Source organism: Carettochelys insculpta, chromosome 9 (assembly GCF_033958435.1).
Source record: "Carettochelys insculpta isolate YL-2023 chromosome 9, ASM3395843v1, whole genome shotgun sequence".
Lineage (NCBI taxonomy): Eukaryota > Metazoa > Chordata > Testudines > Carettochelyidae > Carettochelys > Carettochelys insculpta.
The window spans coordinates 47,864,662-47,892,046 of record NC_134145.1 but is presented as its reverse complement, the minus strand read 5'-3'; the positions used below and the strand labels follow the sequence as shown (position 1 = coordinate 47,892,046).

The 27,385-nt window shown below is 41.3% G+C and overlaps 1 protein-coding gene across 1 annotated transcript; it reads right to left on the bottom strand.

Moving 5' to 3' along the window:
- Positions 1 to 25,753, bottom strand: LOC142017949 (complement factor H-related protein 2-like). The gene is made up of 8 exons (XM_075003304.1): positions 25,645 to 25,753; positions 14,639 to 14,821; positions 13,113 to 13,313; positions 9,901 to 10,101; positions 9,616 to 9,816; positions 8,012 to 8,194; positions 5,709 to 5,909; positions 1 to 1,777 (listed from the first exon to the last, which is right to left on the bottom strand). Exons 1-8 carry the CDS (start codon positions 25,709 to 25,711, stop codon positions 1,770 to 1,772), a joined length of 1,245 nt encoding a protein of 414 aa, XP_074859405.1. The 5' UTR covers positions 25,712 to 25,753; the 3' UTR covers positions 1 to 1,769.
- Positions 25,754 to 27,385: the final 1,632 nt, after the last annotated feature.

Sequence of the window (27,385 nt, the reverse complement as noted above, 5' to 3'; positions counted from 1 at the left end):
AAAACAAAAAAGCAGTCAAGTAGCACTTTAAAGACTAACAAAATTATTTATTAGGTGAGCTATCGTGGGACAGACCCACTTCTTCAGACCATAGCCATACCAGAGCAGACTCAATATTTAAGGCATAGAGAACCAAAACAGTAATCAAAGTTGACAAATCAGAAAAAAAATTATCAAGGTGAGCAAATCAGAGAGCAGAGGAGCAGGGGGGAGTGGGGAGGTCAAGAATTAGATTAAGCCAAGTGTTCCAAAGAGCCCCTATAATGTCCCAGAAAGTTTGCATCCCGGTTCAAACCATGTGTGAATGTGTTGAATTTGAATATGAAAGAGAGTTCAGCAGTTTCTCTTTGTAAAGCAGACTGGAAATTCTTCTTCAATAAAACACAGACTTTTAAGTCATTAACAGAATGGCCCGCTCCATTAAAATGTAGACTAACCGGTTTGTGGATCAGGAATGTTTTGATGTCTGTTTTGTGCCCATTAACTCTTTGTCTGACAGAGTCTGAAGTCTCTCCAACATACAAAGCATCTGGGCATTGTTGGCACATGATAGCATATATAACGTTAGTTGAGGAGTATGAGAATGTGCCCACGATTTTGTGAGTAACCTGGTTTGCTCCAGTGATGGTATCACCAGAATAGATACGTGGACAAAGCTGGCAGCAGGCTTTGTTGCAAGGAGAAGTCCCAGGACTGGTATTCCTGCGGTGTAGACTGTGGCTATTGGTTAGAATCCTCATAATTTGTTATTATTAAATTATTGAATTATTAAATCCTCCTATTTGTTAGCTGTAAGCTTCCATCTTTGTCTCAAGTTTTTAACAAATCCTAAAATGTTGGATTTGTTCATAAAAACAGGACCAAAATAGATTTTTGAAAAAAGTTACTAAATGAAACTTACAAATCCTTAATATTAGAATTTTCGGTATTTTCTCTACAACTGTGTTAAATGTTTGGATAACAGTTTGATTCCGTGGATGAAAACATGTGGCAGAACCATGACCAATCCTGATGGTCAGAACATTAAAAGTCCTCAGTCTATAAACAAACCTCCTTATGTGGCAATTGAGCTATAAACCTCCCAGACTAAAGATTCATTGTGAGACTTCCAGGAGCTTCCAATCTGATAGCTTTCTTCGATAGGATACTGAGCCTTGTGGATAAGGGAGAAGTGGTGGATGTGGTATCCCTAGATTTTAGTAAGGCATGTGAGCCTGTCTCACATGATATTCTTATCAATAAACTAGGCAAATGCCACTTAAATTGGGCTACTTTTCGGTGAGTGCAAAATTGGCTGGATAACTGTACTCAGAGAGTAGTTATTAATGGTTCTCAATCCTGCTGGAAAGGTAAAACAAGGAGTTCTGCAGGGGTCTCTTCTGGGACCAGTTCTATTCAATATCTTCAACAACAAGTTAGATATTGGCATAGAAAGGAAGCTTATTAAGCTTGTAGATGATACCAAGCTAGGAGGGGTTGCAATTGCTTTGGAGGATAGGGTCAAATTCAAAAGGATCTGGACAAATTGGAGAAATAGTCTGAGGTAAACAGGATGAAGTTCAATAAAGACAAATGCAAAGTGCTCCACTTAGGAAGGAACTATCAGTTTCACACATACAGAATGAGAAGCGATTGTCTAGAAAGGACAGTTCAGACACTCGTGTTCAAATACTTTCAAAGACATACTGCATGAACATTATATTTAATTGCTAGATGGATTCTGATTCTCTGATCTGGGTTAAGATTATTTGCTTGATGTTTCTTTTTATTCACCCTCCTGTCCGAGAAAGAACAAACACCAGAAAATTAATTCAGAACATACTGATTTTTTGATACAAACAACACATGCAAATCACTTATGGATTTCTCACAGAATCAGGGCACTGATTTCAGCATACCTCCTGCAAATTCACAATGGGTAAGGTTAGCCATCTTTGGAAACTAAACAGAACAAATATAATTACTGTTACGCCTGAGCTGCTGTGATTCAGAAACTGTTCCAATTTAAAACTATTATTTTACACAAAATTAACCTAAACCAGCATAGAAAAACATTCACATTATAATTTCATATACATTATTGTGTTTTAACAAGATCCTTGCTGTAGCTACTAGAATTGAAACCTTGTGGAATTTTTTGAAACAGGGATTTTCAGCCTGTTTCAACCTATGACTTTAATCAATTTCTTTCAGCCTGCCCTCTTCATTGCCATGCATGAATCATTTCCTTCTCTCCCCCGTGCTACAAAGTCGTACACTTGTGGTGTAAGAATTGCCATAATAATATAGGAGTAATCCTATTGAAGGAGGAAAAGTAGCAGTTATACGTCTTTTATAGCAGAAAGCAGAATAATTACAAGCTGAACCTCTCTTGTCTGGAACTCTTTTGTCTGGCAACATCCATAATCCAACATAATTTTAGTTAGGCACACAACCACTTATCATGTGAGTGACCAAGTTTCCTGTGATCCTATAAAGTTTGTTTCCAGCCACCAGTCTTGGCTCTCAGCATTCTGGAATTTACCCTAAATGTCTTCTAAGAGCCCAGCAAGCAGTGGAAATGTTGGCAATGCTGCTCAACAATATTGACTTCCTGTGGTCCAGCAAATTCTCTTGTTCAGCACTGGTGAGGTACCATGGTGCTGGACTAGAGAAGTTCAACCTGCAGAATGATGCAAGATAAAACAAAATGAATCTTTCCATCAACTGGGTTTTGATAGCTCACAGTGGCTATGTCTACACTCGCCAAGAACTTCGGAATGGCCATGCAAATGGCCATTTCGAAGTTTACTAATGAAGCACTGAAATACATATTCAGCATCTCATTAGCATGTGGGTGGCCGCGGCACTTCGAAATTGATGCAGCTCGCCGCCGCGCAGCTCATCCAGACAGGGCTCCTTTTCAAAAGGACTTCTGTGACTTCAAAGTCCCCTTATTCCTATGAGCAGATGGGAATAAGGAGACTTCGAAGTAGACGGGGTCCTTTCGAAAAGGAGCCCCATCTAGACGAGTCACGTGGCGGCGAGCCATGTCAGTGTCGAAATGCCGCGGCCACCCGCATGCTAATGAGGTGCTGAATATGTATTCCAGCGCTTCATTAGTAAACTCCAAAATGGCCATTTCAATGGCCATTTCGAAGTTTTTGACAAGTGTAGACACAGCCAGTAAGCGTGTTACTAACCTGCAGGAAGTTTGTACAGCCTGGGGATAGAGAGACTTGAATCAATTGAGTTAGTTTAAGGAATTTATGATTTATGCTTTAACATAGGGCTCTGGCATCCACACCACAGTGTGCACAGTCATGTCAAAATAATCCTATTCCAGAGTACCTAACACTTCAGGTGCATCTACACTTGCATTCCCCTTTCGAAAGATGCATGCAAATGAGGCAAATTGAAAATGCAGGTGAGGTAGAACTTTGCATATTTGGCATATCATTTGCATATCCTAATTTCAAAAGAGCATTAAATAAATGGAAGAAGGATTCTTTCAAAGATGGGTTTACTTTCAAAAAAGCAGCATCTACACTGGCTTTCTTCTTTCAGAAGAAGCTCTTTTGAAATTAGAATATGCGAATGAGTTGTCAGATATGCAAATTTGCGCCACATTTGCATTTTTAATTTACCTCATTTGCATGCCTCTTTCAAAAGAGGAATGCAAGTGTAGACACAGCCTTCCTCCTGTCTGTCCCCTGCCCAGTGTCAACACACCAGCCTTATGCATATGTTTCGTTATGGAAAAACTCTACAGTTTCCTGTAAAGTTGCTATTATTTGGATTCATGTGCTCATACAGAGCATATACACTGCATAATTAGGCCCCTGGATGACTGTCTCAGCAGAATGACAACAGTTTGAGAAAGCTTTATACCAAACTTCCATCTACTCTGAGGCTATGTCTACACTAGAGGGGTTGGTCGATAAAACTGGCAGTTTATCAGCAAAACCCACTCAGTGTTTACATTCCCAAGGTGTCCTGTCAAAGGTAAATCACCAGAATGTGGCAGTTTTGACGACAGTGTTATCCCACTCCCCACAAGGCAGATCATCTCTGTGACAGAGATCTGCTGATATAAAGCCTGTCTGGACATTCTGGCTGCATCTACATGGAACCGCTCTCCCAGCATCTCCATGCTAATGAGCAGCCTCGAAATTGCAAATGGCTGCTCATTAGCATGGTCCCGTGGCTCATCAGTATAGCTGCTCAAGAGCTCGCTCTGAGCAGAGGGGGACGCTGGCGGTGAAGAGGCCGTGCGGATGTGTCCCTGCTCTCAAAAAGCCCTTCTGAATTTCCAGGCATAAGGGGCTGGTGACAGAGGGGCTTTTTGCTGGCAGGGGCATGTCCACACAGCCTCTTCACCACTGGCACTTCCCTCTGCCGAGAGCGAGCTCTCACTCGGAAATGCTAATGAGCCAAGGGACTATGATAATCAGCAGCCATTTGCAATTTCAAAGCTGATTATTAGCATGGAGCTGCCGGGAGATGGGTCCATGTCGACCCAGCCTCTAGGAGGTCTTCTGTCAACAGAAAAGGCCTCCAGGCTGCCATACAGGTGCTCTAGAGGATTCCTTGTCCACAGCCATCAATGCTCTATGGTTCCTGCCTCTGGGCTTTCTGAAAGCCGCAGGGAGCCGGAGAAACCTTGTGGCAGGAAGGTGAGTATTGCAGAAACAGTGCCACGTGGTTCCCTCCAACATGCCTATAGCCACGCCAGCCAGCAGCTTGGCTGAGCAGCAGATGCCACACAATTCCCCTGGGCCCTAAGGGACTAACTGGAGGGTCCTAGGACCTGCCACAGGGCTAAAAGAGGTGGGCTTGCTCCTGGACCAGCACCAAGGTACAGACCCTGTTGTACCCATGGAGTGAAGAGAAGACCCTCCTCAACCCCAGAGCCCACAATGACAGCTGGAGAGCTGGGACAGGACCCACCACCTGCCTCCACTGCACACAATACTTCTTCTCCACATATGCCCATCAACACCCTGGGACCCAGCCCCTGCCAGACCTAGAGACAGAGATGAGGTCTGAGGCAAGCAGCAGCACCCTCATCATGACCCTACAGTTGGTCTTCACCAGACAGGCCACCACCTGTCTTCAGAGCTGGGTAAGTTTCCTCTGGTAAGTACACAGTGTATCACACACCCTAGGACATGGGAGGTGGGCAAAGATGGCGTGTCCTGCAAGCATCAAGGATACGGGGACCTGTACTGTGAGTTTGTATTACTCTGACTGGTCCAATAGTAACAGAGAGGGAGCTATCTTAGTCTGTATTCTAACAAAACTGTATTCTAACAAAAGCAGTCATCTAGCACTTTAAAGAGCAACACAATAATTTATTAGGTGAGGAGCTTTGGTGCGACAGACCCACTTCTTCAGATCTCACTGGTCCAGATCTGATCAGCTCAGCTTTCAAGGGGCTATCCCTGGAAATGAGCTAGCCCCTCATGGCAGATGGCACTTCGGCTATTAGCTGGTCCAGATCTGGTCAGCTCAGCTTTCAAAAAGGAGCTAAAATATCAGCTTCAGAGAGCAAACAAATTAATGTACATGAGAGTGGAAATCAGTGGCCTCAAGGAGGAATTGGATCATCCACAGAATTTAGATAAGATCTGACACAATGATGCCATTTTATTTTTAAACTGAGAATTCCAGAATAAAATGAAGAAATCTTTCAGTCAGATCATTCTCTGATATTGCAGCTTATTTACCTCTTTTCTTACACTTAGCATATTCCAGTTTCCCTTGAACACACTCTACTCTAAATGCAGAAGATGTTGGATCCCTCACATATCCATTATTACACTCAAGTTCAACCAAGTCTCCACCTTGCACATATATTTTTGTCTTTGAGGTCCATTTCAGATGAATATTGTGTTTTGCCATTTCTTCTGGGGATGTTATACATGGCTCTAGAAACAAAAAAACATAGTTTCAGCACACACATGTGAGTCTCTCACTGATCATTTGACTCACTAATTGTATTGAGACAGACCTGGTGCCTTCATGTTCTACATAGCTAAATAAAGCAGGGCAATATTTTTAGGATACATTTGAAATGCAAATGAGAGATGGTTAGGTTGAGAGAGCAAGAAGATGTTCTAGAGAAGAAGGCTTTCATATTAACTGGAAGCATACTGTGGAAAGGCACAGAGAGGAGACTGAACAGAGAGACAGATGGCCTTAGAATCTATTTTACCATACGTCTACACGTGAAGCCTACTTCGAAGTAGCTTATTTCGATATAGTGACATCGAAATAGGCTATTTCGATGAATAACGTCTACACGTCCTCCAGGGCTGGCAACGTCAAAATAGGCGCAGCGAGGGAACGTCTACATGCCAAAGTAGCACACATCGAAATAAGGGTGCCAGGCACAGCTGCAAACAGGGTCACAGGGCAGACTCAACAGCAAGCCGCTCCCTTAAAGGGCCCTTACCAGACACAGTTGCACTAAACAACACAAGATCCACAGAGCCGACAACTGGTTGCAGACCCTGTGCATGCAGCATGGATCCCCAGCTGCGGCAGCAGCAGCCAGAAGCCCTGGGCTAAGGGCTGCTACACACGATGACCATAGAGCCCCGCAGGGGCTGGAGAGAGGGCGTCTCTCAACCCCTCAGCTGATGGCCGCCATGGCGGACCCCGCAATTTCGATGTTGCGGGACACACAACGACTACACGGTCCCTACTTCGACGTTGAATGTCGAAGTAGGGCGCTATTCCTATCCCCTCATGGGGTTAGCGGCTTCGACGTCTCGCCGCCTAACGTCGATGTTAACTTCGAAGTAGTGTGCACGTGTAGACACGGCTCATATGGCCTCTTTGTGCCATTCAGCTGACACAAGTGGATCAGAACTCAGGCATAGCAGGCCAAGAGATTAGCATACTTGGAGAAGGCTACCAAAGGCATGGCCAGAAAGCTGACACACTGGCAGTCAATCTTCTGGGGTTTGATTAAGAGCATTTAACGGAGCCATTCTAACTGACTGATCACGGCACCACCGTCAACCCCCAGTACTCCTCACAGCCATGAGGAGTAAGAAAAGTGTCTGAGAGAGTTTCTTCCATCAACCTCCCACTGTGGGGGCTGACAGCAAACATTGATTTAAAGAACAATTGCAGCTACTCAATTCTCATAACTGGAGTTGGGTAGTTTACATTCATTTTTTATTCCTTGTGCATATCTGGCCTATTCGATCATGTAAATCTCACAGATGAGTCTCCCTATTGTTGTCCCTCCCCAGCGCTTGGGTGGTTGATAGGGCACAAGTGAAAAGGCACATGACAGACTAGTAGTGAGCTATGAAGCCAGGTCCAGAATACACAGGCCTGCTACATAATCAGTTCATTGTAAATTGAACCCCCACCTCCCCTCACACACATGCATGCACACACACCATTGGGGATCACTGTATCACCATGCACTCCAGCCACCCCTTATTCCTCACTCTGAGCATGAGGAGGTTGGACAAAGGGTGGTGTCGAGAAGACTACGTAGGTTTTATGCCAATTAAAGTTGTCCCTGTGCAAAAACAGAATCACAAGCTGGTCATGCCAGCATCATGATTACACCTACTACTTAAAAGCTATGACTGATATTCCTCATGCTTTTCCATACCCTGTTGAATTGTATTTCACAGCATCTGCCATATTTGAAATCTTTTCTACTTGTAGTATATTTGAATATATCTTTTCACTTCTTTTGAATGCTGTTTCAGATTCTAACTAAGATATATTTTGGCAGAGTATTCTAAATAGCAGTCATGGTATGGACATTTGCCATTTTCCAATATTTTCTTTTTGAAATATCTGCACTGATTTTCTCATAAAGAATGTGAGATTTCCTTCCACATATCTGGTGCAAATCAGGAATAACTTCATTTATGCTGATGGAATTATTCTGATATTACAACAGTGTAGCTGATTTCTGACTTGAGCCATAATATGAAAAATATCACAACTGTATAACTTATGACAATTCTTTTTAGTATCATGGATTATTTGTACCTACCTAAGCAAACTGGCGGGTCTGTCCATTGGCCAGATTCACAGATGACAATTGCGGAACCCTGCATTCTATGAAAATGTTGGCATTTGTATTCCAGTCTTGAACCTGACACATATTCTTCCTTTGGAAAGACCAAGATATCTCCTCCATCAATAACAGGTGGGCGACCACATTTTCCAGCAGCCTCTGAAATTAAGTAGAGATACAAAAATATGTACATCAGTGACTATTTATAATAAATGCCATAAGATCACAAATATTACAAAACAGAAGGCCTACCCTGCAGCCAGAGCCCGAGGAGGAGGAGCAGCACCCTGGGACCCAAGCCCTGCAGGAACCAGAGACAAAGATGGGGTCTGAGGCAAGCAGTGGCACCCTCATCATCACCCTGCAGTTGGTCTCCACCAGACAGGCCATCACCTGTCTTCAGAGCTGGGTGAGGTTCCTCTAGTAAGTACCCAGTGCACCACACACCCTGGGGCATGGAAGGTGGGCACAGATAGGGTGTTCTTCAAGCATCACCAGGCTAGCTCAGGTGGGACCTCATGCTGTGGTACAAGCACATGGAACCACAGGCAAGGTACAGTGTCCCACCTGGTCCCTGCAGGCAGCCCCTAGGCATGGGTGACAGCATGCTACAGACTCAATGGAGGCTGGATGACCCACAGACCCCAGGGCTGTGGCAGGGGGAGCTGCCAGAACCTGCCATGCCTGTAAGGCAGATCGCCAGAAGGGAGCTGGCCTGACCCCAGACATACCAAGAATGGCGGTCCTGGCATGTAGGCATGACAGCAGGCGTGAGGCAGCACCCAGTCCTGTGGACACCACTGTGAGCTCCATGTGTGTGGGGGGCACAGGGGAGGCTGGGAAGGGCCAAGCCTCTCCTGGATCACCTGCCCCCCACCTGGTTTGTGTCTTGAAAACACCTGGTTTTTAACTCCATTTTTTCCATCTCACAGAAAAATAAGACAGAAGATTTTAACTATTGGCTGAATACTCAGGCCAAACGTGGTAAGTCAAAGATAGGCAAATGAAATTGGAATGGAAGATGTCCAGTCACCCAACTTTAGTAAAATGCCTTTGCAGTCTTAGTTGTACTTCACTATTGAAAATAAATACTGTACCATCTGCAAATTTTGCCAAGTCACTGTTTACTTTTTTTTTTTCAGATAGGGTGTTGAACAGCTCTGTCAGGAGCACCATTTCCTTCTCTCAATTCTTGGTAAGATTGGTTCTAGGAGTAAGGGGATTTTGAAGTGTGCAGGATCCTTTCAAAAAGGACCCCATGTAGACAAGCCACACACGATCAAAAGCAGCACTTTCAAAGTGCCACAACTATCACCATATTCATTGCAGCGCCTCATTAGCATATCCTGAAGTGTCTCATCAGCATCTTCCTTTCAAAAGGTGGGGGTGCTAATCTAGACACAGTCTTTGTCTTCCCTATTTAGATTGCAAGTAGTTTAGGTCAGGAAAAAGGATTTTCGGCAAGTTGGTATGGCACCCATCACAATGGTGGTTTTGTAGTTCTTAAACCTGAAGTTCCTCCATAAAAATTAAGAAATATTTTTGGCCCAGTGATTCACCAGATATTGGTGATTGCTTACCTGGTCTCTTGCAATTAGGATATTCCAAATGTCCTTCCACACACTGTACTCTAAATGCAGAAGATGTTGGATTCCTCACATATCCATTTTTACACTCAAATTCAACAAACTCACTGCTTTCTAATTGCATTATTGTTTTTGAGGTCCATTTCAGACCGATATTGTTTTTCTCCATTTCTTCTGGGGAAGTGACGCATAATTCTGGAAAGAGACATGTATAATTGTAGCATGTCCATATGGATGTATAATTGGAAATATAACTGCATTGAGATAGAACCTGTTTACCTACTCTCTTGCAATTAGGATATTCCAATTTCCCTTCCACACACTGGACTCTAAATGCAGAAGATGTTGGATTCCTCACATATCCATTTTTACACTCAAATTCAACAAACTCTCCGCTTTCTAACTGAATTCTTGTTTTTGAGGTCCATCTCAGACCAATATTGTTTTTCTCCATTTCTTCTGGGGCAGTGATGCATAATTCTGGAAAGAGAAATGTAGAATTTTAGTACATGTATATGGACATATCATTTGCAATTTGATCACTAACTACACCGAGACATACCCTGGATCCTAATGATTTATTTAGCCAACAAAAACAGGGAAATATTCTTGCAAAAGATGTGATGAGAAAAGGGAAGATGGGAAGTAAGTGAGGAAGAAGGCTTTTGAAATAACTGGGGTGTCACTATGGGCAGGGGCAGAGAAGAGACAGGGACTAGGTGAATCAATAGTCAGTCAGATCTGATTTAAAAATCTGCCTTTTTGTGTCACTCAGCAAGGCTGCATCTAGATTCAGACTGGCTGCTGGCACCATGATGCAAAAGAAGGTTCATAAAAATGCAAATAGTCACTCATTTGCACATTCACAAAGTTCATTTGCATATTTTCAGCAGACATAGACGTGGTCTTATTGACAAAAACCCCTCTGTTGCCAGCTCCTTATCCCTGAAAAATATCAGAGACAAGGGACTTGGTGACAGAGGGGGGTTTTGCTGGCAGAACTACATCGAAACTGCTTGTTTTCTGCTGAGAGTATGCAAATAACCTGTGTGAATATGGAAGTGAGAAGCCATTTGCAATTTCTTAACCCCTGATTTGGATCATGCTGCCAACAATTGGACTAATGTAAATGGGCCCAAACTTAAGTCATAATCAGCCAATGGATTACTCTACATGTGGAAAGGTGCTTCATGCTTCATGAGAAGGAACTGAGGGCAATTAGCTCATACAGTGCTAGTTAACATGGGACTGCACAGGATCTACATTTATGCTGAACAGACACGATTATGTGAGCTCTCTGATCAAAGGAGCAAGAGAGGCAAGTGCACGTGTGGTGGAGCCCCGGTTGGGACACTGTTAGGAGAAGAACAAGAGGAACTCCAACTGATGGAAGCTTTCAAAACAACAGTAATCTACACTAGAAGCATCTCTCGAGAGAAGTTAATGTCAGAAAAGATATTCCAACAAAATTTGTGTCAACAGATCCTGTCTACACATGAAAGCGGATCAATTTTTGATCAGCTCATGCCGCAAAAGAGCCCTCGCCCCACCCCAGAACGTCTACACAGCTTTTTTGTTGACAGTTTCTGTCTACAAAATGCTTTTTGTGTGTAAACACACCAGGACTTTCGTCTATGAAACCTCAATTTTGTCTGCAAAACTCTGTAGTGTAGACATAGCTGTAGTGCGTAAAAGAACAATTTGACCACGGTTGGACCCAGATGAGCACAGGGAGACCCCCTACAAGTCATTCTATTTTATAGTTCGGCCTCTCTGCATTATTCAGTCGATACAAGGTGTTGCCTAGGCTTTGAGTTCAAGATAACCAGGACCTGTACTGTGGCCTTGTATTACTCTGACCGGTCCAATAGTAACAGAGAGGGAGCTATCTTAGTCTGTATTCTAACAAAACAAAAAAAGCAGTCATAAAGCACTTTAAAGAGTAACACAATAATTTATTAGGTGAGGACTTTGCTGAGACAGACCCACTCCTTCAGATCTCACTGGTCCAGATCTGATCAGCTCAGCTTTCAAGGGCTATCCCTGGAAATGAGCTAGCCCCTCATGGCAGATGGCACTTAGGCTATTAGCTGTGACCAATGTTCCAAGTACACTGTATGCTTGTGCGGCCACTCCTGAGAGATTCAAAAGACGATGGCTGATTAGCAGGGTGTCCACAGACCGTTAGTTGTTTTGACTGGTAGTGCACACCAAGTGCACATGCCTCAGTGTACATAACAATCTGGACATCGATGGAAAATTATCCACACATGAATGGAAAAATTGGAGGGAATATTGGAAGTGGAGTTAATGGTGCAGTGCCCAGGAAAAGGCAATTCAGAAGCCAAGCCCAGCTGTGTCTCACACAAGCACACCTTCAAGACTATTGTACAGCCCTGGTCCTTAGGCATGGATCAACACAGGAGCTAGGGATAAATTGGTGCAGCTACCTGTGACTGAGTCACAAGCTACCAGAAATCCAGTGAATAGCAAGAGAAGACCTTTGGCCCTGAGGAAAAGAAGTGAGATTATTTTCTGGACAACGTGCAGAATGTGAAGGCAGACTTAGACTTCTGAGCAGAGATGGTTCTGCCCATTGTTTGTTCATTCCGCATTCAGAGAAACAAGACTTGGTGTACATTCTTTGTAATTGAAAAAAGCTGCTTCATAGTAAACCCAACTCTATTCCCAATTTTTCTTCGTAATAAAAAAATCAAGATTGAAGACCCTGAATAATGGCTAACCACTACAGCCAAGATGGGGAACAGCAAAGATGGACAAAGAAGTTCAAACGATCTGAAAATGGAGGTAGAGACTTCAAGATAGAAATTAAAGAAAAAGCTGGTAGTTACCAAAAAAAGGTATGAGACAGGACTTGCCATCTGAGATAAACATTTGTTGGGGCAGGAACAAGAAAGTCTCTAGTGAAGTCTAGTGAAGTCTCTAGTCTTCACAGTGAAGAAAGGCCAGGAAGATAAAGTACGTGACAAGCAAACTGCTCCTCATGGATAGAGGGTTTCACAGGAACTCAAGATCAGGAAAGTTTTCCCGACAAGAATTTTCTTAACAGTGATAAGCTCCAATTAGGACTGAAGGAGCTAAAATATCAGCTTCAGAGGGCAAACAAATTAATGTATATGAGAGTGGAAATCAGCAGCCTCAAGGAGGAATTGGATCATCCACAGAATTTAGGTTAGACAAGAAAATTTACAAAATTATTCTACTTTACTGGTAATATAAAGAGGACCAGATGTCAGAAGGCAATCATATCAATTCAGGTAGTAAAGGGATTGTTTTGCATGATAGCTTCATCTCTTTGACTTTCTCTGTTCTATTTAGATAGCAGGCGATCAGGCACAGGAGCTTTGCTTTTCCACGTGTTTCTCTTGCATCTGACACAATGATGCAATTTTATTTTTAAACTGAGAATTCCAGAATAAAATGAAGAAATCTTTCAGTCAAATGATTCTCCGATATTGTAGCTTACTTACCTCTTCTCTTACACTTAGGATATTCCAGTTTTCCTTGAACACACTCTACTCTAAATGCAGAAGATGTTGGATCCCTCACATATCCATTATTACACTCAAGTTCAACCAAGTCTCCACTTTGCATATAAATTTTTGTTTCTGAGGTCCATTTCAGATGAATATTGCGTTTTGCCATTTCTTCTGGGGATGTTATACATGGCTCTAGAAACAAAAAAACATATTTCAGTGTGTACATGTGACTGTCTCACTGAACATTTGATTCACTAATTTTATTGAGACAGACCCAGTGCCTTCCTGTTTTACACAGCTAAATAAAGCAGGGCAATATTTTTAGGGAACATTTGAAATGAAAACAAGAGATGGTAAGGTTGAGAGAGCAAGAAGATGCTCTAGAGAAGAAGGCTTTCATATTAACTGGAAGAATACTGTGGAAAGGCACAGAGAGGAGACTGAACAGAGAGAGATAGCATTAGAATCTATTTTACCATATAACCTCTTTGTGCCATTCAGCTTATGCAAGTGGATCAGAACCTAGGCATAGCTGGCCAACACATTAGCATACTTGGAGAAGGCTACCAAGAGCACAAACAGAAAGTTGAAACACTGGCAGCCAATCTTCTGGAGCTGATTACGATCACTTAATGGGGCTGGCAGCAAAAACTGGAGTTGTGTATTTTATATTCATTTTTTATTCCTTGTACATATCTGGCCTATTCGATCATGTACATTCACTTATCTGTCTCCCTATTGTCGTCCCTCTCCAACTTTGGGTAGTTGATACAGCACAAGAGAAAAGGCACATGACAGACTAGTCATGAGCTGTGAAGGCAGGTCCAGAATACACAGGCCTGTGACATGATCAGTTCCTTGTAAATTCAACCCCCGCCCCCCACCACCACCACACGCACACACACACCATTGGGGATCGCTGTATCACCATCTATTCCAGCCACTCCTTACCCCTCACTCTAAGCATGAGGAGGTTGGACGAAGGGTGGTGTTGAGCTGACTACGTAGGTTTTCTGCCAATTACAGTTGTCCCTGTGCAAAAACAGATTCACCTGCTGGTCATGCCAGCATCCCGACTACATCTAGTACTTAAAAACTATGACTGATATTCCTCATGCTTTTCCATATCCTGTTGAATTGTATTTCACAGCATCTGCCGTATTTGAAATCTTTTCTACTCGTAGTATATTTGAATATATCTTTTCACTTCTTTTGAATGCTGTTTCAGATTCTAAGATATATTTTGGCAGAGTATTCTAAATACCTATCGTGGTGTGGACGCTTGCCATTTTCTAATCTTTTCGTTTTGGAATATCTACACTAATTTCCCAATAAAGAACATGAGATTTCCTTGCACATATCTGGTGCAAATCAGGAATAACTTCATTTACGTTGTTGGAATTACTCTGGTACTACATCAGTGTAATTGATTTCTGACTTGAGCCATAATATGAAAAATATCACAACTTTATAACTTATGACAATTCTTTTTAGTATCATGGATTATTTGTACCTACCTAAGCAAACTGGCGGGTCTGTCCATTGGCCAGACTCACAGATGACAATTGCGGAACCCTGCATTCTACGAAAACGTTGGCATTTGTATTCCAGTCTTGAACCTGATACATATTCTGCCTTTGGAAAGACCAAGATATCTCCTCCATCAATAACGGGTGGGCGACCACATTTTCCCACAGCCTCTGAAATTAAGTATCGATATAAAAATATGCACATCAGTGACTATTTATATTATATGCTATAAGATCACAAATGTTACAGAAGAGTGCTTTCATTGTGCTGTGTTTGACCAGAAAACATCGCAAGGAAAAGTGAAAAAGCATTCTATTCATATTGGAATTGACCAGAAAATGCTGTGTTATAGCTTTAAAGTTGACACTGCATTATACTTCTCATTAACAACTAACGGTAGAAACCAATGGTAAGACTTTCTCTAGACCTGATTCTGGGTTGCTTTTGAAATTAGTTAATTCTTTGGGTCAGTCATCCCTGCCTGACTAATATCACCATTGTGCCTTGAGCAATGACTAGCATGGAAACAGATGGTAAGAGGCCTTGACCCAACTGCTGCTTCATGGGTAGAACTGAAAAGTGCCTCCATGGGCAGCACCTACTTTCTCCATGACCATCTTTCCATGCATGGTATTGGATGCACGCTGCATTTACCCCATAGTGTTGTGAACTTTGGAATTATCGTGGTATCTGCTTATTGAAAGACTGAGGGTAAAATAACGATAAGAGAACACAGGCTAAAGAAAAGTTTGGATAAGCGAAGGAGTGAAATCTGAGACAAAGAATAACAATAAAGATGTAAATGAGTGTGAATTGAACAAGAAAGACATACCAAAGTAAAGGACAGCTACTAAAAAAAATTTGGCTCTCAAAATTCAGGATTCTGTGTTTGTATTAAGAGTTCTCATTTTTCCACTGACAATAATGCTTTACTAGATTTAGAAATGTACTGTTTACATGTTTTTCCTGAAGTTGTAGAAGGTTCAGTCATTACTAAGATTTTTGTAAACTTGTACACGTCTAAATTATTATTACATAACTGAGTTATTTTATTTTCTCTAGAACATGCATGTAAACCCTTTTGCATACAACTGCCATTAAGATGTTGTACCTCTGAATGCTATATTTTATTTAAAATTGCACTAAATGAATATAAACATGTTATCTTTATGAGGAAAAGGCCAGAAAGCTTCACTCAGTTGCAGTGCTTCCAGAATGACAAAATGAATCAAAAATAACTTCAATCTGTTTTCACAATGGCTGCCACCACCAAATATGCATATATTAAAAATGAGACACATGGCACAAGGAAGCAAAAAGTGGGGCATGGGATCATATCAAAAATCCCATAATGAGTTAAACTACAGCTTTTTAATGATTAACATCTCTTGAATATCCTGGAAATGGAGGATGAAAAGCAGCCGTAAAGTCAGAAGAAAAGCTGTCATAGGGCCAGAAAGCCATGAATTTTCTACACAACCTAATGCTCCTTAGTTAAGATGAAAAAGTCGGATACTAAGTATGTGATTAGGCTACCTTGGCTGCATCAGCCCAGAATTTTAGGAAAGAGCTGTATGCCTGTAGCAGTTTCCTCACCGCTTCCAGAATTTCCTGTCCTCCCAGAAAGAGAAAGAACAAAGTCTCTGGACAGCCTTTCAGTCCAGTAGCAACAGTCCCATTCAGGAATGGCTAGGCAGACTGAGGCGGACATCAGCATCTTGGTTATCGTACATAAGACAATTTCCATGGAAAGAGAGAACAGGAAAGCTTCAGTCAACTGGGAACACGTTAATGATGAATTGCATGAAGGACAAAAGGAACTAAAACATCAGCTTCAGTGGAATATCAAAGGGATGTAGACCACACCAGAAATCTGCAGCCCAGGTGAGAAATTGTATTCCTGAAAGGATTTGAGTAAGACCAGATATTTGAGACTCTTTTTACCACATTTATAGCCCACGGAGATGAGAAAGTGATTGCCATTAGTTAAATAATACCCTGCTCACTTTGTTCATGAGCTATATCATTTTTGTCTTGTCCATTGAGATCACAAGCTAGCTGCTGCAAGAACCAGGATTTCCCATGTGTTTCTACAGTAACTCTCTCAAAAATGTAGAAAAATCCTCCTCTGAGGTGATTTATATGTCCCTGTCCATGGGCTGTGGTGTTTGTGTGACTGTCCTGCATCCTGACCAAATAGCCTTAAAACTAAGCATTTAAATTTATAAAATCTGCTTTGATAGCAGTGGTGACATGTTTCCCTATCAGACCGCATTAAAATTAAATAAACAGCAGAAAAAATTTACCTCAGAAAATGGGTTTAATTTACTGTACAGGTATAGGTCTATTTAAGTGTATAGGTGTAACCGTTAGGTGGTGTCAGTTGGTATTAATATTCATTAGGTTATAAATATTCACGAGGTTAAGATTTAAAATTCTTTAATCTGATAGGTTAGCTTAGAATGCTCATGAATAGGCAATGAGCAACTGCGTCCTGGTTGCCGGGGCGACGCAGGAGCGGACGTGACACGTACAGGTGTCCAACCAGATCCGCCCTGGCTCCATAAATTCCGGAGCGCAGCCCCCTTCCAGTCAGTCCGTCGTCGACCTCGGGAGGAAGCGGACCGAAGAAGACATCAAAAAGGACTGAGTTTAGAGCTGGACTTTGGCCGTAGCTGAAGATCACTGGCGGAAGAGCCGAAGCTGACCGGCGTGTCAGTCGTCGCTCGCTAGTCGCCGTAGGCCAGAGAAGACCAGAAGAGAAGATCAGAAGAGCTCCAGCATATAAAGAGCTGAAATCATTTGAAAGGCTCCGGTGCTTTTATCCGGAGGGTTCACCCGGCAGACTGCGCCGCCTAAACAACGGTGCCCTGCACGGGAGAACCACAGCAGCGACCCTGCCCTTCCAGTCACCGACCCAAGCCTAGGCCGGTGACTGACAACCAAGGTCGTTCTAAAATCCAGGAGGTTTTTTGTGTACCAAGCCGGTCTTTTTCCTCCTGGTCTTCCTTCCTCCTCCTTTTTCTTTCCTGTCTGGCCTATCCGCGGCAGCCGTAAAAGCGCGCCGTGAGCGTCATACCTTCCCAGCCTCTGAAGAGACCTGCGGGCCCGGCCCCCGGACGCCACAGTGGGAGAAAGGAGGTATTTACCATCTAAAGGTCCTATACCAGCATGAGCAACTGGATGTGTCTATTCTATTGCCTATGTTGTGTATTTGCATGTTGTTACTTATGTTAATATGGATGTAGGTTTAGTCTTTTTCTTGTTATGTTTACTGTTTCTAATTGCAGTTCTTAAGTTTACAGTGTATTACTGTTGCTTTGTACTTAGAGAATCCGAGTATACAGTACTGGTTTAGGCAGTGGACTGGGACTGCCCCAGATTCCACAGTTTGCGTCTTAAATTTTGTAACCCCCGCTTTCTAGTCTACTATTGAAAAGCACAGGAGGCCAATCTTATTGGCCTAGCCTAAAACTATCGCATGCATATAGAAGATTAGATAGGATTATTAATATTGTTATAGATATCAGAGCTATAAGCTCCCCCCTATTTAGGAGGGTAGAGCGGCCAGGGATAACCCAATAAAGGCAAAACCCTGGTATTCTTTGTAACCCTTTTGGGTAATTTAGAGGGAATAACCTCTTTGTAGGCAAACCCCGCATAAATTGGGCTCTCCCCTGTTTGGCCAGCAGGGCAACCCATTTAAATAAAGGGAATAAGCTTAGCTTAGCATAGGTAAATTTCCCTACTTAGTAAAATCTGCTCCCCAAGGTAGTTTGGCCAAGGGTTGAGCGACCTGGCGAACCTTAGGAAGAGCCAGGAATAAATAAATAAATAAAATATATAGCTCTGTATTAATCATTTCCATTTTTACAGCACGCGAAGAAGAATAGCATGGTCGCCCCGAAGTGCACAGTAAGTAATAGAAGGGGCTAGATAGTATTGCTTTGGTTATGTTGTTCCATTGCTTGAGGGCTATTAGCCTAATAGGCATTAAAATCCTGTGCTAGGACTAGAAAGGCGAGGGCTAATTTAGATTTGTAATTGTTAGGTTAGTTTCAGTGATAAACCATACCTTCTATTTCCTTAAATAAATCCCTGTTGACTTTTTTAAACTTTAATAACTTGTCTGTCGTTCTTCCTTGGGCAAACACATAGCTTGCAGTGGCACTAGTCACACACCCTGAAAACCCCGTTGCGACTAGATCCACCGTGTACAACGAGCAGGGTCACAGGGTAAAATCCTGGGAGCATTGGGAAAGGCTTGTTTGTGGCATAGCCTGGTGCTCTGGTGTGGTTGACTTGGTTTAGCTATCACCTTAATTTATTCATACGTCACTCACATCCTCGATAAAAAACATTCTTTTTTAAATCCCAGACTTTTCAATAACATCTAACAAATATTTTAGTCAGATGGCTCCCCCATAACGTATTTTCCCTTCTTAACATTGTAATCTAAATGCAGGGCTCAGTTATAACAAAATTCTATAAAGTGGTCAGCAGTCGAAACAATTCTATCTATACCTTTCCATCTTTTTTCCAGAGTGTTTTTCCTCATAACTTCTGGGAACGCTGCACTTCTCTTGAAAAACTAATGAAAGATTATTTAATATGTTGGAAATTTGTTTAGTCCTATAGAATTTGCTTTATTATATGAGCATGTTATGGTTATTGAACTCATGTTCCTTGATGACTGATTTTAAAATATGTTGCTGAACGTATTCTGAAACACTACACCATAAGATTTCATTGTAATTTTAGAGTGGTGGTGCCTCACTGTTGCCTTCGGACACTGATCTAGTCAACCCTTCAGCATGTATGTATGTTTAATCATGTTCCAATTAACTCTGAAGCAGTGGTTAGAAGCAGTACTTGTGTCAGAAAGTGCTGAATAGAAAATCTGCATTCACAAGACATCTCATCAAATTTCTATGGATTTTTTCCCCTTTCACCCTCAATGGCTTGAGTTAATAAAGGAAATCCTGGCCAGCCTTTTAGCTTGAGGTTTCAATGAATATCTAGGCTCTTACATACCTAATTCAGTTCATTATTATATATTTATAATATTTCATTAATATGTCTATGAGATTTAATGGATCTTTAACTATACTATTATGTGACACTGAATTAGAAGGAAATGCTGTGTATTCATACTGAATAGCATTGAATGTTGTCCCATAACTATGCCTAGACACATACTGCTTTCTGAAACTTACTTTTAAAGTCACTTCCATCAGGCTTCTAAATCAGCATTCAGAATTTGTCATTTTACGTTTCTTCCATGTGCTAAGAAAACTGAATTAAATAAGGTGAATGTTAAATTGTTTGGTCTATTTACATATGCAGGCTTTTTGGCTATGCAAATATAGTACAGGGGAAAATTGAACAGACACTTACGAAGCCATGTAACTTGTGCAGTCACCATGATCCTTTTCATGCCACAAAGATAATTTTATATGCACCCTGTGTCCATTTTCCTAAGTGAAATGTGATAGTTATGGATCCTGTCATTCCATGAAAACAGTGTATTTCACTGAAGAAGCTGCTGCATATATTGGCAGCTGGTCAGAACTAATGTCTCCATTTTGAATAGAAGGTGCACACGGAGATGGGGTGGTGTTAGCCGGTGGCCGGGTAATGTACGGTGAGGTACCAACTATGCCCTTGTTATCATCCGAGTTTAAAACTGCGAGAGCAGGGAGCTCGTCGCTGCAAGCAGCCAAAACAGGGTGATGGATTCCCCTGGGTCCTAAACAACCCAGGTTTTTCCTGTTAGAGCAGGGAGCTCCTAGAACTCTCACCTATGGCCAGGCTGTGGTAACCAAACAGTTAAAGTTCTTTTTGTTATGCTGGCTGTGTTGCAGTGACAAAAGGGTTAACAGCAGTCAGGCTTAGATCTTAACTAGTTACAAGTTTATTTAAGCTACAGTTATAAGCGTGCGGTTACAAAAGGCTATTGTCTACTTCTTATATGCTAGCAAAGTACAGGTGTTAACAAGTTACGTTACAATCCAATACAAAGATATCTGTTACCATTTAACACAATGATATCTTGATACAATGAAGTCTAGTTACAGAGCTCTAATTCTTTAGCTGTGCACAAAAAAAGGAGACCTAGCATAGGTATATCTTACCCTCTCTGAGTCTCTCGATACCAGCGTAGCCAAGCCAGATCGGTCACTCAATTCTGCGGAAAGACGAATACGAGGTAGGGCGTCCCCACTTGCGAACCTCGGGAGGCAATCACCCGACCCGACCAGCAGGTAGTTGGTGGAATGCACTCAAAGTTAGAGTTCTGCTGGGCCCACCTTTTATAACCCTTTTTGGTTACGTATTCTCTTTCTTATCTAAGGTGCCAGATCGTACTGGTCTGTCTTTGTGACGCCAGTTTGTTACAAGGGCAATTCTTACTTAATTTGCACTTGTAGGACAGGAGATAAGCAATTTAGGAGTACAGGACATTCCTTTTGTGTGGGCGGGGACTGCCTCTTCTGGGATGGTATGTGTGTGTGTGTATCAAATCCATCAATGCCAGCTGGGGTGATTTCCTGAGGGCCCCCCCCCCCAGTTGACAGTTTGGCCTGTTAGCCTTTTATCTGTACTTTCTGCTTCTCAGGGTCACGATAAGCTAGCACATCTGGGCCTCAATGAGGGCATCAAAGACTGTGCTGTCAGCAGCCGTATCCGTGCCCTGTGTGCTCCTCAGTGGGGGGGGGGCAGCGAGCAAGCTGGCTTGTAAGGGGGAGACTTTGTCTGGCTACAGGTGGGGAGTGGGTGCACCTTCCTAACACATCTAAAATAAACACAGAGCACTGAGATACACAATAATTGTAATATATTATCATATTAGGTACTCAGAGTAAAAATGCTAATATCACTGTTCCCTGCCCCAACAACAGCTGTAAAATTCGAACCTTCGAGAAACTAAAAGCCCAATCTTGCTATATTTTAAAATTCATATTTCGCTTGCATCAGATTTTTCTTCTCATCCAGGTCTCAGTTCCTGATTTCAGTTAGTTACTGTAAATATAATGTGGAAAGAAGGGTTGTGGGTTAGAATATTGAAAGTACTTTTTATGGGTTGTGTTGAACTCCATATATGGAGTTATATTGAACTCCATGATCTAGAAAAGCTCAGGCATGTTGACGCATCTTAATTAGACTGTTTCTATACACTCTGTAGGAGGCTGGATAAGAAGGTAGAGGAGCACTTATGTTCATCTGGAGCATTTTCCAGTACCAGGTGTAGTAGTGGTTATTGTGATATAAGCATTTCTTCACATAAATAAATTTAATTTAAATTAATTTAATTACATTTAATTTAATATCATACTCTGGACAAGCCTAGGGAAAAGTCTAGCACAACTCAATATTTGTGTTTCTCATCTGGTGTCCTTGTTACACGTTATGCTCTAAATTTGGACCTGGCATACTGAAATGTTTTTCATGAACTAACTTAACTTCTCACCTGTCTCAGTCAACTCCAATTAAACACTAGCGGCCATATCCTTAGCCCTTGTTAAGGTCCTCTTGCACCACTGGAGTGATCCAAAAGAACGTTTACACTAACTCTAACTGGGATTGGTGAAGATTCAGTGGTTGTCAGTCCTGGAACCAATGGGATAGGGCTATAATTCACAGCATTCCCCCAGATCTTAATGAATAGAACATTTCCTATTTGACTTCATCAGTCAGCGCAACTTAAAACAGCCCTTATGCTGCTTTTAGTTAACCATGTGTTTCCCCTCTTCCCCACTATCAACTTGTGGCCCCACTTCAGGAGAGAGAGAAAGGTATCTGAATACCCTTCAGTCTGCTCAGCCCCACTAAGCATTGGCTGAGAAAGTTTTCAACTTATACAGTATTTTATTTCTTAGTCTAAATATTTGTTTTCCTTGATAGATTCTTCTAAAGAACTTTACTGAGAACTTTAACAAGCAAAGAATTTCTACCTTTTGCTCCCACTAACCCACTGTCTTGCCAACTCTTTCTACAGATCATAAATGAATGGAGAAGCAACTCTGCTAGATTCATAGGGTCTACTGCACCTTTGAACTTTGTATTTGCAAGCAAGCTCATTTGACCTTAAATGCATCTAGTCTGACTTCTCCATCAGAAGCTATTTTTTTCCAATATATGCTGCACTTTTACTAGTTTTAGCAATTTTACATTAGGGCAATAAATGTGGCTATTCTACTCTGATCTAGTCAACATTTCTTTCCCCGACAACAAAAGCAATGAAGCCCTCTTAAATGAAGACAAGGTAATTTACTTCACAAGTGCTTTCTGTGCAATGCACACTTTTGATAGTGATATTTTTTCAGTCTTTCGCAAATAGAAAACCATGAAATTCTTCTCTTTTTTGTTTGTTCATTTTTCTCCCAGACCAAAATATCCAAGGCATTGTAATTTAATTACTCCTTATTTGTGACAAAGTATTGCCATTTGATGCGAAGAAACAGACAAAGGTGGTATCTGCCCTCCCCACCACTACACACACACACATCTTGTTAAATCTTAGCTTGATCTCTCATCATTACAGACTGATTTAAACCTGCAACATGAGGTTGTATATTATTTCCAATTATTTTACTCTTCTTAATTATTATATTATTGAAAAAGCCATATCAATTTTGAATCCTTTTTGGATTCTTGCTGACTTCTTGGCCTCAGTCACTTCCTATGGCAATGAGTTCCTGTGTGTGTGGTGAAAAAGTATTTGCTTTTATTAGTTTCGAATTTTATGTCTTGAAATGTCAGGCAATGTTCACTATATGTTGAATTTCAAGGAAATACCTTTCGCAACAAGAAGTTCAGTAGATTTTGAACTGTCATGAGAAATAATTAGATTTCTAAAAGCAAAATCTCTGCATTTCAAAGTTCAAAATATTGGTACTACATAATGTGACAACAAAAATTATATTTGAATGATTTACTTTTACCTACTGCCAGTTATACTTAGTGTTAGAAACACTGAAAAGAAAACCATGGGATTTGATGTACAAAAGATCATCTTACCCTCACAAATTGGAGTTTCTGTCCAGTTTCCATTGATGCAGAAGGATTCATTTTGCCCCTTCATTAAGTAAAACTTTTGGCTTTTGTACTGTACAAAAGAGCCTGAAAGAAGCCTCTTTTTGGGTGTGTCTATGCTAGGAACTAACTTCGAAATTAACTTTGAAGTGAGGCACTCCATTGAAGTAGCTAGCAGAGAGTCTACGCACATTTTCCCTTACTTTGAAGGGAGACCAACTTCAAAGTCCTTATTCCATTCCTGAGAATGGAGTAGTTCCCTACTTCGATGTTTAACTTCAAAGTAGGGTGTGTGTATATGCTCTCCTTTGAAGTTGCTTACTTCAAAGTTGTACTTTGAAGTAAGCAACTTCTAAATTATTTTTGTAGTGTAGACGGAGCCTTTGGGAAATAGTATCATATCTCCATTACCAACAGGAGGTGAATGTCCAAATATCACAACCCTCCCCAACCGAATCTGAATAAAACCACTAAATACTTGAAAACAATACCGTCTAATGTAAACTCGTTGATTTAAGCATTTATAATGAGCTTATCATGGCAGAATCTACTTCAGTCTTGTAAATTAAGATTAAACATGCTCTTTCAATATAGTTCTACTAATAGCTACATAATAGCTACATGTGGCTTGTTTTATATGATTTTGAAAGTTGATTTTAGATGTACTGAGAGTCTAGAGGTCAATTCACCAGTGTTCCCAACTACAGTTTGCTTAGTCTTTTAGAAAAAGAAATCCCTTAATTATACTGGATCCAACACCCACAAATGCTAGAAGATCTAGCTCCAGTGAAAGAAAAATCCTGAGGTCTGCTGAAATGTTAACCAATTAGATTATGACAAAGGTATTCAAAGATGCCTAGAAGATGAAGGAGAATTAGTATTAATTGCAATGTGTACTGCGCATCTACATTCTTCGGGGATTTCAGCACTTTCAAACAACATAATTATTTTTTTAAATCACGTAGTCTTCAAATGCATGAATCACTCACCTAAGCAACTAATCAATGATGTTGTAGTTATCTTTGTTCTTCCTTACTTGTATTTTTCACACACCCCCATGTGTTGCTCCTCTTATTATAAGGCCTGTCTAGAACCCTTGCCCACTGGGGTAATCTCTACTCAGAACTGCTCCACACGCTTGATTCTTACTGAGGAATTAATGCTAATATACAAAATAATTATTTGAGCCAAGGAAATTTTAAACAACTGATAACACAGGGTGCTTGCATCCTGCAGATCTAAGTGGACACTGTATATGGAATTCAGTTATCCAGATATGCATGCCCAAAGAAGCGTACATCTTCCAAAAGGTTTTAAAGTACTCAGCTGTTCAATTATTGTGGATTATCTGAGCAAAACCACCCTGTCCCACATTAACAGTTATGTGTCAAGTGATCCCTTTAGTGTATGAAAGATACTAATTGCTTGCAACCCTCCACATCTCTTGGAAAGTCAGCCTTCTCTGGGCTATTTCTATGGTAAAGAATTCAACAAGTCTAGAGTTAAAAATTAAAATGTACCCTTCTCCATAGAGCTCAAACCACTATTTATTGGTGTCTTTAAGGCAGCTCTCCCCATATTTACTTTATATCAGGCCCATACCCCATAACTTCTACAATCAGCATAATATTACAAAATTTACCTTAGTAAATTTACCTTAGTAAACTTCGCCGGCTGTCAAGATTCCAGTGATAATACACAGAGAACTACTAGGAACATACTTTGGCACTCTGAATCCCTCTGAAACTTTTTCAGCAATGCACTACACTTTCTTTCATTAGACACATGGAAATAGTCTCTAGAACAATACAGAAGTAAGGCTTTCTAACTAACCTTCCTTTTCTCTATCACTCTCCTCTATTTGTCACCAATTCCTCTATTCACCATGGTCTGTGAGTCACTGTGTTACCTGGTAAACTGGGAATGAGGATCCTGATTCTTTAATTCATTCATTAATTACCTTGTCCAGAAGCATAGGATGTCCACAGTATCTGGATGATGATACATCTCAGCAAATTCATCTTCATGCTGGATAAAATACACTTAGCACTTTTAATGCCTGATATGGAGTTCTGCTGTTCTCTGGCTCCTATCCTCAGCAAATGAAGACTGACCTTTCTTTCTAGCCTCTCCTGTTAACTCTCCCCTGCCTTCTCTTGCAACATCAAATTCCAGAGATAACAGATGCAAACTCGACAGAAACACAGTACAAGTTGTACGCATGTTAAGAAGGGCTCTCATTATATAAAGGTCTCCCTTCACATGATTTTCCAACTGTTTAACCAACCCATTCTTTTGCACATAATTTTTGATTAACTGGGTCACACATACACCCACAATGAAGACTGTAGGATTTTTATGGCACACGTACATGGCCTCTTGTCCTCTTCCCTTCTCAAATGAAGCACCATGAGGAGGCAGCTTGGCTGGCAGGTGCAGCGAACAGAACACAGAGGTTATAGCTATGCTAGACGTTTACTGTGGGTTGATCTATTCATCAAGCCTGGAACAAACATTTGGGTGGTGTTTACAATAACCTTTATATTTGTGTCACTTATATAAACTGGCTGCCAGTTGGGCTGTGGTGAGAGGAGCTCCGGAAGCCTGAGAGATCCCATTGCAGTGGAAGTTAATATTGTGTGAGGTTTACTGTTTATTAGTCATTGATCAGGACACACAGGACTTTGATTTTTGGCATGAGGAAGAGCTTATTTCTGTAAATCTCATTGCGAAAGAAATTCCTGGCAACCAGTAAAATCTGTTAGTACTATTCATATGTACTGACTTGAAGTTCTCTGATGCTAGTATATGTCCATGTCCTTTAGCCCCTTGGGGAGTGTATTTGATTTAGCAATAAACAACCACACAAATATTCATTACATGAACATTCTTCTCATGACACTTTAAATATAGGCTAGGAGGCAGTATATTTGCAAAAATATAGAATTATGGAAATACACAGCAAAAATATTAGGCGGTATTTCATCACAGTACACTTTACATGAATAAACTAGAGTCAAAAACAAGAACTCAAGCTCTGAAGTAAAAAATGCATATCTTAATACTGAAGTTGAAACCAAAATATAAAAAATCCTTATCCAGAACAATAATGTACTTGGCTAGGGTACCACCGGGACTGGCAGAGCATGAATTTGAAAGCATATCAGGGTAACTGAATGTGAGTGCAGCTAAGAAGGGCTTGGAGCTAACGACCATGAATGGTGACAGGGGGCACAGTAAGGCATAGGAACCTAGAAATCACCTGGCCAAAGGTACTTAATTTCTTAATTCCTCAGTATTTACTTTACTGATATCATAGCCCTTTGCTACTTTCCACCTCTGTGATGGGGTATGGAAGGGGGTCATGCCTTCAACATAACATGCTTCCTCTTAACCTACTCTATTCCTCTGATCAGGGGCCGAGAACATGCATTGTGATCCTTTTAGTGATGTAAATCTTGGTGTCTCAGAAAAGACTGCTGGGCAGGACTCCACCCAGTGCAGTTGTCTTTATGCCTGGTGGTGGAATACAACAGGTGGGAAAAATGTAATTCTGTGGGAGCACAGCCAAAATCGAAACACAGCTAATAGGAAGGAATAGTGAGCCTTGTCTATTATTTCCTCAACCTAATGGCCTCGAGTTAGTTTCTTCCTGGCCCCCTCCTGTAAGTAAAATGGATGATTCCCAAAGAGGAGGAGGA

Excerpts from the sequence above, each read along its gene's own strand:
- LOC142017949 (XM_075003304.1), bottom strand. The coding sequence starts at position 25,711 with ATGAAGATGAATTTGCTGAGATGTATCATCATCCAGATACTGTGGACA. Across the intron at positions 14,822-25,644 it reads ATCCTATGCTTCTGGACAAG|AGGCTGTGGGAAAATGTGGT; the intron begins GTAATTAATGAA and ends ACTTAATTTCAG. Across the intron at positions 9,817-9,900 it reads TCCTAATTGCAAGAGAGTAG|AATTATGCGTCACTTCCCCA; the intron begins GTAAACAGGTTC and ends GTCTCTTTCCAG.